We start from the raw sequence: 10857 nt of genomic DNA, 5'->3' as shown, positions 1-10857 counted from the left end.
CTCAGGAAACCAGAGATTCAGTGCCTCGACAGCACGACGTCTTCATTAGATAAACTGGATTCCTTTCCTCAGGAGACCCAATCTGGTTATCTAAGTAAAATGGCCACTTCATTTTCTCTCCGGTCAATTTTACTATCTTTTATTTGACAGCTAGCTCAGTCTCTGGGGAAATCTGTGGGTGATTTTGAGTAGTAACAGCAAGGACATCACGGTTATCATAACAGTGCCTTCTCTTTCTCTGGTACCTTTCCCAAAGGCATCTGAAGCTCTTCACAGGTCCTCCATCCACTACATAACACTGCTTCGAGGGAGGGCCAAGGCAGAAATTATCTGTACTTTACAAGGAAAGACACCACTCTAAGGTCTCAATGCAAATGGTTTTAAGATCAGAAATTCATTTCCTGGCTCTTTGCACCAAATTACGCCTTCTTTAAGCATAAACACAAACTGTAACATGTTGACAGACGCATATTTACAGAGAGACACAAGGATAAGAGAGAACTTTACACAACAGTGGCCAACACCGCAGCTGCCAAACCATAGCTAGCTTAGAAAGGAGACTTAAAGCAGCAATCCCATTTGCCCTGCAGAAATGAAAGTGAATCGAACCTTCTTTTTGTATTTAGCAATAATCCAGCAAAGAGTAAGCTTTGGGTATAGAGGCCGAGTGGTAGCAGGTTGAGTGCTAACGTTCCGAGGAGCAGGGATCCACGCGTGGAACGCAGCAATAACCAGCAGGTGGCAGAGAGAGCAAATTTCCAAGCAGCCAAAATCCAAACATTCAAAGAATTTTTTCCCTTTCCTGGGGGATGGGGTGGAGTTTGTACAGGAAGAACTATAGGAAGCCAAGATCTGTGGTAGTTCCAACACATGAAGTCGGTCACAGACACAGGAAGCACGATGTGGGGGACCGCCATGAACACAGTAAGCCAGGAAACATGAAGCAAGGGACCCGAATGTAAAGCTGATCTTAGGTGACAAGCTTTCCCCCACATAGAAGCACAGACAAAACCACACCCACATAAAGGGGTAGATGTATATCTGGGTTTGAGTTTCTGCAGGCCCTTGGTGGAGTAATCCTTAGCTCTCCTCTTAATCACTTAGGTCTACCTCTTGGCTATTTCCCAGGGAGGCCCCCAGCTCCTCCTCTGACCCTCCAACCCCACCAACCCCATCAGTTTCCTCTGAGGAAACGATCTGTGGTTGAGGGCGGTGGGGCCTTGGCTCCGGGCCCAGCACCTCTGGTGCACTGATGGGAGGTTCCTGCCCATTACACACACATCGATGCCTTTCCAAAAGCATTGGAGGGGTAGGAGGTTTGTGGCGGAGGTCTCGGTGCAGGACCCGAGGGGAAGAGATTTAGGAGGGAACTGCAGGGAACCTGTGGCGCCCTCTGCACAGACACAGCCCCAGGGCCCCATTAGGCTCACTCCTTTTCAGCTGACATTCTTTCCCTCGTCACACAGCCCATATAAAAATGAAGCAGCAGCAATTTTTATTGAGGGACCTAAACTGAAAATAGGTTTAGAACATAATTTAAAAAAATAAAACAGCAAAAGTAGCAAAAAATATATGACCTTTTTAAAAACATTTTCCTTTTTTTTCTTTTTTCTTTGTTTTTAATATATAGCAACTGATGCCTCCCAGCCACCAGGAGCATCTTACCCAATGGGTAAATCTCTGGTAACGACCCTTTTAAAAAGACATGTAAATATATACTCAGATTTATACACTTTGTGTTTTCTTCATAGCTATGTACAAAGCCCCCAGTTTGGGGCTGGGCCCCAGGGCCACGACACTGCTCCCAGCCTTTGCCTCCCCATCCTCTGGTACCAGGTATTTGGTCAGCAAAGCGAATTAGTATCGGAATTAATAGGCCACTGGCACCATCTATCTGGAGCAGAGGCTGCCTTCAGCCGAGGCCCGGAGCACGGACCTCCCCTCACTACCGCGGTGGCCATGAGGATGAGGCCCCCGCCACCGGAACTCAGGCTTACGGGTTATTCGAAGCAGACAAAACCAACATGGGAAAGCTCAGTCAGCTCTCGCCTGCACGCCTGCTCATCTCCCACTCCCCAGCCCTCCAGGCAGTGCCAGGTGGTGGGGAGGGTCTTGGTCCAACATCTGGGAGGGAACGAAGTGGCCATGAGCAAGTACCTGCCTCTCTGCTCCTCTCTCTCACAAGCAGGTTGCGAGGAGGAGGAAGAGAGGTGAACTCCATGGGGTGAAGGCCTCAGGTAGGCAGCCAGCTCCTGCCAGCAGGAAAGGGGCAGAGGGGAAGGCAGTGAGTCCCGCAGGGAGGGGTGGGTGAGGGTTACAGCTGACGATGGAGTTCGGGGATGGGAACTGGGGTGCTAGTCAGCGCCGTTTGAGTCCGCCATTGGCAAGCTGGGCTGGGTGTCGGGGCAGACAGGGCTCCTCAGGCAACGGCTCATGAGAGAAGACGGAATCCTCCCCTGAGGAGCAGGTAGAGCTTCGGGTGTCGGGAAAGCTGGGAGAGTATTGGTCCAGGGGCATTGACAGGTCCAGATACTCCTGTGAAAGGAGACACAAAAGATCCGGCACTCTCCTCCCTGTGGTAGTGTTCATTCACAGAGATGCACCTAGTTGATGGTGGCTGAAGGTCTAGGATAGGACTGCCTCACCTGGTTGGAGGTCAAGGCCACAATGCGGTCCAGGTCTTCCACCAGCTGCTTGAAGGTAGGTCTCTGAGAGGGTACTGCATGCCAGCAATCCCGCATCATCATGTATCTGGGACAGGATTGTTGAGTCAGGGGAGGAAGGACATATGCAGACAGATTAAAGAGCTCACAGCGAGGGGCCATGGGAGGAACGACCAGGAAGGGCTACTTGATCTACCTAAGCCCCTTTCTTCTCCCCTTCGTCCCCAGGGCCTGGCTCAGGACCTCAAGTGTCTTCCCATGCTTACAGCTCATTGGTGCAGTTACTGGGCTTGTCCATTCGATGACCCTCCTTCAGCAGCTTGAAAAGCTCCTCCACAGGCACGCCAGGATACGGGGAGCCTCCCAGAGTGAAGATTTCCCACAGGAGCACCCCAAAAGACCAGCTGTGGGTGAGCACAGAGCCACTGGGTCTTACGGGCACAGAACTCGGGCAGCCTAGAACCCTCTCCATCTCTCCACCAGCACGTCATCCTGAACCCACCCTCCCGGAGCACAAACTCTTCAGGGGGACGCCAAGGACAGTGCTGGAGAACAGACTGGCCTTTCAACCTCTACTGAGTGAACAGAGTAGGTGCACACATACAATGTTTCCTTCGTTCTGAGATGGAAAGAGGACCCCCCCCCCACCCCCCATCCAGAGGGGCATGCTCTATACCAAATATCCCCGGCAATCGCTTCTTTCAAACTCACACGTCACTCTGGTGGGTGTAGATCCGGTCAAACAAGGCCTCGGGCGCCATCCACTTCACAGGCAGCCGGCCCTGCAAGCAGCACAAGGGAGGTTGGGGGTGGCCCAGGACAGGGCAGCGTGGGGACCAGCAGGGGCACACACAGGACGGGACACACGCTCGGCTCATCCCAGCACACTGCCTCTCAAGCAGGGCTGCCTGCGCTGGGTCACAGCCAGGAGATGTAAGTAGGAGGAAGCCTAACAGGGCAGAGGCCTGGGCCGAGGACCAGCGCCCAGTTCCGTCCTCAGCACTTACATTGGTTGTCTTTTTATAGTAGTCGATGTGGTGGATGTCCCGAGCGAGCCCGAAGTCTGCGATCTTCATCACGTTGTCCTCTGTCACCAGGACGTTCCTGGCGGCCAGGTCTCGGTGTATGCACTGTGCAGAGATGAGGTGGGATGCGGGTGAGGGGCTGACAGTGCCCAGCTGTCGGTCAGCCTCTGGCCCAGCTGTGACGCTGCAGCAGGCAGGTGGCCCAGGTGCCTTTACAGGCCTTCTCCTGCCACACCACTTCCCCTGACCATTCTAGTTCACTGTTAGGAGGTCCCTCTGCTCCACTTCAAAGTCAACCATTCGAACACCTCCGGCTCCAGGACTCTCAGTCACTTGAGCAAACCCTCCTCACGGGTCTCCTTCGCACCCGGAAAGGCGGAACCTGGATGCTTCTGTCCAGTCTGTGTAGGTGTGTGCTCTCAAACAAAGCATCCGTTTACCAAGCACTAGAACTGCAGTTAACACTGTCACGAACGACTTCATTTTACCCACAACATAGGACTCCCCATTCTTACTCTACATTTGGAGATACGTAAGTAGCTGCACAGAAGAGGGGCAGTGTGCACAGATCAGAACTTTATCCCGTCCGACCAGAAGGCCACCAGGCTCTCCTGCCGACGTCCCTGAGAGCCGCAGACAGCACAGGGAAGCGGTGCTGCAGACATCTACGACCCCACCAGAGGATTAAAAGTCATCAACTGGAGTGCAAGGAGGGCTCTGTTCCCACCCCAACTTCGCCCAGGGGAACCTTCAGGTGCCACACCTTCTTGGAGGCGAGATACTCCATGCCTCGGGCCACCTGATAGGCACAGGAGACCAGGTCCTTGGAAGAGAGCTGCTCCTCTGGGTTGTGGCTGGGGTTATAACAGTACTCCAGCCCCGGGGGCCGCCGGGCCTGCAGGTATTCCCGTAGGTTGCCTTTGGAGGCATACTCCACGATGACGTACAAAGGACCTGGGAGCACGGGGATGGACAGGCCATCAGGGTGGGCAGGCAGGTGCTCTGGGTCAGCTCCACCCTGAGGAAACCCCACCCCCAACTGCACACCACGTGTCTGTCCTCCAACCCTAACTGCACCTCTAGGGAGCCTGGGAAATTCAGTCCACTACCCAAAGAAAGCTAGGGAAGTGGTTCTTCCTAGCATACACTAGGAAGTTCCTGAGCCAAGCTGGGTTGGGGGAGGGAGGTAAGAGCCCTAACTGAGACCACAAGGACTCACCTGGTTCTATCCACACACTGTTCTCAGATGAGCACCAACAGGCACAAGCCCAGCCCCCGAGAGGTAACTCCCAACTGCTGCTAAGCTGGACCCTGTTCCCTCAGTGTAGCTGAGATGCCTGCTCACTGATACCCCCAGCTCGTGATCTCCTCCCCGACAGACACTGTTATCCGTGGGAGGCCCGGGTTCCTGGCTGGGGTGGGAGAGCCGGCCTGGCTTAGCGCCTACCGTCCTGCGTGCAGGCCCCCAGCAGGTTGATGATGTTCTTGTGCTTCCCGATCATCTTCATCATCTCCATTTCTGAGATCAGGTCTGACAGGTCTTTCTCTGTTGCGTCCGCTTTACACATAAACCAGAAGGGCATGAGACTCATTTATGTGGGAAGGAGGACAAGAGGAGGAAAGCTAAGGGAGAGGGGATGAGGTGTATGCTCGAGGAGTCCCTGTCCTTCTCTCCTCCCTGTTTCACACCCAAATCTATTTTCCCTTCCCTCTTCTGAGAGCGTTTGTTGGCAGTATGTGCTAACAAGTGGGACGGAGGATATGATAAGAAAAACCAGCCGGCAGCGAGATCTAGAATAAACACCTGGCCACCACCCAGACTGACACCGAGGAACAAAGTGAGATCATGGCAATCTCGGGGTACGGAATGCCCCTCCACTCCCAGGAGACGCCAAGCAGGCAGTGCAGCCAGTGTGGACGGTGAAAGAGCACCAGAGAGTGTGTTCTATTTGGTCCGAGGTAACAGTTTGCTCGGAAAAGGAAGGGATTGTTTTTGCAAGGACAGAAACATCACTTACACTTCAACATCTTCACAGCCACTTTGGTCACACGGTTAGGTTTGTCCTTGTCCAGCCCGATGGCCTCTGCCAACACCACCTGCCCAAAGCAGCCCTCTCCCAGGGGTTTGCCTAAAACCAGCCTTTTAGGAAAACAAAGGGTGGTGTGAGTCAGGACCGGTAAAGTTCAGGCCTTGAGAGGGCACCCCCTTTCCACCTGTCCATATTCCACTCGACTGAGAACAGAAGTGTCAACTATGATTTCTGGAGGCATCTGGTATACCTTCACTCCAAGCAGGGAACTTCCTCAGAAGTTGAAGTTAGAATATTACCTGTCTCGAGGCAGCTCCCAGCGTGGGTCTTCAGGAAGCTCATATTCAGAGACCCCAGCCAGCATGGGGGTTCCGCTAGAGGAGAGACGTGAGGGCCGAACCAGCAGAACCCCAGAGTTCATGGAGGCACTAGAATCAGCCGACACCTACAGGGAAGCGTGGGGTCACCCTTCTAGCGAGGATAGGGTGGGGAGTTGGGGGGACTGAGCAGCAGCAGCAAGTTCCTGCAACTCTTAGGGCTTTCCACCAACATGGCAGAGGTATCTGGTATCTGATGTTCCTTCTCTAACACAGAGTGACAGAAAAACCACAAAAGGTCTGAAGGCCTAAGTTCTAAAACTAATTTTTGCCACCGGCCAGCCTTCTATGTTCACTTACCTTCAACACAAACAGACCAAGTCTACCTCTTCCAGACTGATTATTTTATAACTTACTATTGCAACCACAATTCTATTCCTGTTCCCATTCTTTGTGAAAACCCTGCCTCAAATTATGGATTCCTAACCCCCAAAGCACCTTCCAGAATTAGCACCGCTCTGAATGAATGTTCCCTCTCTTCCACACGCCTTCACCCTCTGTTCCATTTCCTTGGACAAGAGGAGGGTGGCATCCTGAAGGGGAGAGAGAGGCAGTCTGGCACCTGACTCAGGCCCTCTTCTCTACTCTGTATCTTTGCACCTGTAGCTGGCCCTCAGGGACAGTTCAAAAGTGCAATATCAGATGCACATTCAGCCTGGCTAGGGCCTTCTCCCAAGCCATGTGCTGGAGGAGCAGGGGGCTCGCAGTTCTGGTACGGTAGGTGTACGGAATCCATGGGCTAGCACAGCCTGGAACCCAACTCTGGAACACTTAGGACATTCCACTGCCTCTGGCCCAGAAGCTAGAAAGCAAAGCTGGAAGCGGTAGGCTGGGGACAGAGGAGGGCAGGGCATCACAATCCTGGAGAAGCCCCTGGGGGCACAGGAAGGAAAGGAGATATAGAACGTGCAAATCCCCTATCTACTTTCTGTTACCTGTCTGCGCAGAGGGATGCTCTTGGCCAGCTTATGCACGGCCATCTGGCTGTGGAAGTCGCTCTTCTTGGTGCCACTCTTCATTTTGTAGATGATGACAGACCCCACCATGCAGGAGATGAGGAAGGCCCCCGTGCAGTAGATGATGATCTCCAGGTACAGGGGCGAGGTCATCACCGCCGGCCTCTCTTCCAGGGCTGAGTCAGTGTGAACACCATGTTAGCAGGCGTGTTAGCAATGCGCTAGGCTTCCAGCTTCATAAGAAAAACAACCCCCATCTCCTTTCCTCTGAGAATTTTCAGGGCAGAGAATGAACCAAGCCAGGTCCTAGCTGGGACTGTGGTCCAGCATGGAGAAGATCAGATATCCTACCATCTTTGAGTCTTCCTGATCCTGACTTGGATCCCACAAGAGGGATGGATTAGAACCATCTTGTTACTTGAGGCCCATCCTCATTCACTCGGTCAGGAGCCTGCCTCGTTCAGTGGAACCACTGGGCTCGGTGGGTACCAGGTACGCAACAAGGACCTTCTCAGTCGCCTCATGGAAACATGGCCCTTCTCCGCAGGGCCCCAGCATTGTGTGCCTACAGCTATCACGTGCGACACAAGGAACCATCTGTCTTTGGTCCCTGACAGCCCATGAGCACCCTGAGGGCAGGGGTCCGGCACCTTGTTCATCTCCACGTGCCACAGCGCCTAGCATATAGCAACACTCACATAACGAGAACAAGAGGGGAGGGAAAGGAGGACCCCAGTCAGTGTCCTGACCATTCCTCACCTCTTGCCTATTTCACCTGTGTCAGGTCAGACCTGCAAATATTCCTACCTACATGCCTAGCTGAACCATAGGCAGAACTAACTGCATTTCCAACCATGTCTGGGCTGCTTGAGATGAGAACGTAAACTTTGCTGCACTTTGTAAGAATTCTACTCACAGGCCCTAACTCCTGAAACTGAACGAGGACATGGGGTGGGGGTGAGGGGTGGGGGGGAAGAAGGTACTGTTGTATTGTCATCTCCCACTTTCCATTTAGAACGCAGCCCGTTTCCCACAGAAGCCCATCCAGCTGAACCCACCCTTCCCTCGCATACGAAGCCGAAGCCGAAGCCGGGGGGCTTCACAGGACACTCCTTCGCCACCAGCGGGAACGCCCCTCTTCCTTGCATGGCTTTCCTCCCAACCCTCCCCTTCCAAAGACCCCAGCCAGCCACAGAGGCTGGCATGCCAGGGACCTCCCCAGAGAGGCACTAGGTGTGACCCCAGACAGAGCCCCAAGGGACTCCCGAGCCTGACAAGGAGACAGTAGAGCTGATAATAAGAGGAAGTGTTTCTGTTTTTTTCTTTTCCCAGTATGGACGGACGAAGACAAGTGACTGGGAGCACACACAGGACAAAGACAGTGACAGGGTAAAAACAGAACGCTTCTCCCCTGAAGGAGGGGTGTTCTCAGACCCTGCTGGGCGAGCAGGGTGGAGGAAGATGGAGGGAGAGAGAGGAGGGCAGCGTCAGCGGCAACAGGAGCGGCACAGCCCCCAGACCCACGTGCAGGACACTCGAGAAGCAGCGATGGGCAGCCCACCACCTGAGCAGGCCGCAGGCTCCTTCCTTCCCAGCCCCACACACAGACCTCCCCTCTTGAGAGGAGAAACGTCAGTAGCCCAAGAGGATAAGGGGGCACCACGGTGTCCCAGGCGGCCTTACTTTATTCAGAGCTCAAGTTCACTCATGTGGATGGAACCTCTCCTCCAAGATCAGAGGATGGCGGGGTGGGCTAGCACTGTTCTCTGTAAGCAACAAGCCCCTCTTTACAGAATGCCTACATTTGGTGAGGGGAGGCATGGGCCCGAGACTTGCGGAGCCAGCAAAAAAGGATCGGACAAGTTGGGGAAGGCTGCTGGACCCAAGGAGGGAAGGAGCCTGGCCGGCAGGAGAGCCCGGCTGCAGGTTAACTCCAGATCCCACGCATGCATCGCACTGGCCAAGGGGAGAGGCAGACGCAGGCATAGAGGTGGGAGGCCTCCGTGTTCCTGCAAAACGAGGACAGATCCTATGTGAGCTGAGAGGATTCGACACTCAAGGTTGGACAACCTGCCAGGGCCATTCCTCTACCTCTCCTGGCTCTGTGTCTCCACCAGCCCCACAATGCATGCTCCCCCCGTGCCCGTGGCGAGGGCAGGACATCGAGAGGAGAAGTACAGTGTATACCTTCCAAAACGGTCAACCATGCAGAGTGATGGGACAGTCCGATAGAGTTACCCGCCAAGCACGTATACTCCCCCGCGTCCTCAAAGGAGACATTCCTTAAGTGAAGCACTTCCATCTCTTTGTCGGTGGTGTTAACTCCGGCAGTCTAGAAGAGACAACGGAAGCAAAATGGACAAGCGCAGGACATGAGACCTCTAAGAGACACACAGGAAGGGAGGGAGGAAGAGGAGGGGGGGAAAACCGGAGGAAGAAATGCTCCCCAGCGTCTCCTTTGCAACAAGGAACAAACAAAAACCACCAGGCAGCGAGACCTGTTAGAGGAAGACAGTAAAACCCTGAGGGAGGGACTCCGCAGACCTGAGACGACGCTGGCTGGTTACAACCCTTCACCAGACGCTGGCAGCCCCTGGCCCATCCAAGCATGCGGGCGGGCAGTGGGCAGCATGGAGAAATGGGGCCCGGCGGCGGGGGGGTGCTGCTTGGTTTCTGGTAAAGAAAGTCAGAGGGCACACACAGGAGGGATGGAAGGGTGCTGCAATCACACGTACACACACACACACACGTACAAGCACACACGCACGCACGCGCACACACACACACATACATGCGTGCACGTGGCCTGCCAGTTTGCAAGGGGACATCTGGCCCCTTCTCCACCATTCAAACCTCAGTCTGTAGCATCATTCACCACGCAGCCAGGCTGTCCCCACAAGTACGCACATAGCCAAGGAGGACACAGAAGGCACAGAGGGAGCAGACACCAACACAGTACCAAACCAAAGCAGCCCCCCAGGCCGGGTATTTTTCCATGGCTCTGGGCTCTAGAAATACAGCAGGATAACAGGGAGAGTTGGGTGCTGGCTTCCCCATCTGCCCCAGCAGCTTGGGGCCTGAATCAAATTCCCAGCACACGGCCCCATCCGTCTTCCCATTACCTTTTGCCACAGGTCTGGTGACAGTGAGCCACGCAGACTGGTTAGCTTCACCAATATAATTGGAAACCTTACACACATACTCCCCGCTCTGGGCCTCTGTCACATTGAACAGGGTCAGCACCTCCGCATCCGAGCTATTAATCCCCGAATGCTAGAACAAACCAACGACAAGCCAGTCAGTGGGGCAAACACTGAGACGTGGCCACACTTGCTCCCATGTAACATTAAGGCAGGCCCAGGGAGCTAAGGCGAGGGAGACGTTAGTGAGATTTGTCATTTCTCTTTTTAGTAGGACAAAACAAGTTGACTTCAAAGGCCCAAAGCATCTGACTGAAAAATAAGCTTTAAAAAAAACAAAACAAATCGCTGCCCCCAATCAAACATTCTGTGTTAAACTCACTCCTCCAGGTCTAGGCCAGGCATTGTGAATGGAGACTGTGGCCAAGGGCCAAGGCCACGGCCTCATCTCCTTCACAGCAGGCTTCAGCACCAATAGTGAAGAAAAGGGATAGCCAGTAAAACTCTGGGACGGCCAAGCCAGGGGAGGATGAGGTCTAACTCTGGGACCAGGAGGTAAACCACGTTCCCAGCTTCTGGTTACTTCTTGTTGTGAGATCCACTGGGGAATTAGGTAATTACCTTCCCTGGATTAGTGGAGCATTCAGGGACAATGTAAGTCTGGGA

The 10857-nt window shown here is 53.9% G+C and overlaps 1 protein-coding gene across 9 annotated transcripts in view; it reads right to left on the bottom strand.

Annotated features, from left to right (window-relative positions):
• Positions 1–1478: 1478 nt before the first annotated feature.
• Positions 1479–10857, bottom strand: part of FGFR1 (fibroblast growth factor receptor 1) — a 50282-nt gene continuing 40903 nt past the window's right edge. For 6 of the 9 annotated variants that reach the window (XM_027070647.2, XM_027070652.2, XM_053216583.1 and 3 more), the window contains 11 exons: positions 9239–9383; positions 7025–7227; positions 6018–6163; positions 5707–5828; positions 5136–5246; positions 4452–4642; positions 3671–3793; positions 3375–3445; positions 2930–3067; positions 2646–2751; positions 1479–2535 (listed from right to left, as the gene is read on the bottom strand). In XM_027070647.2, the coding sequence (XP_026926448.1) occupies positions 2359–2535; positions 2646–2751; positions 2930–3067; positions 3375–3445; positions 3671–3793; positions 4452–4642; positions 5136–5246; positions 5707–5828; positions 6018–6163; positions 7025–7227; positions 9239–9383 (1533 nt within the window). In that variant the 3' untranslated portion in view covers positions 1479–2358. The remainder of the gene's footprint in view (positions 2536–2645; positions 2752–2929; positions 3068–3374; positions 3446–3670; positions 3794–4451; positions 4643–5135; positions 5247–5706; positions 5829–6017; positions 6164–7024; positions 7228–9238; positions 9384–10857) is intronic. The other 3 variants (XM_053216580.1, XM_053216582.1, XM_053216585.1) reach the window with 1 other exon arrangement.

Source organism: Acinonyx jubatus, chromosome B1 (genome assembly GCF_027475565.1).
Source record: "Acinonyx jubatus isolate Ajub_Pintada_27869175 chromosome B1, VMU_Ajub_asm_v1.0, whole genome shotgun sequence".
NCBI classification, from domain to species: domain Eukaryota; kingdom Metazoa; phylum Chordata; class Mammalia; order Carnivora; family Felidae; genus Acinonyx; species Acinonyx jubatus.
Note: the sequence above shows the minus strand (reverse complement) of the source record. Positions and strands in the feature narration are given on the sequence as shown.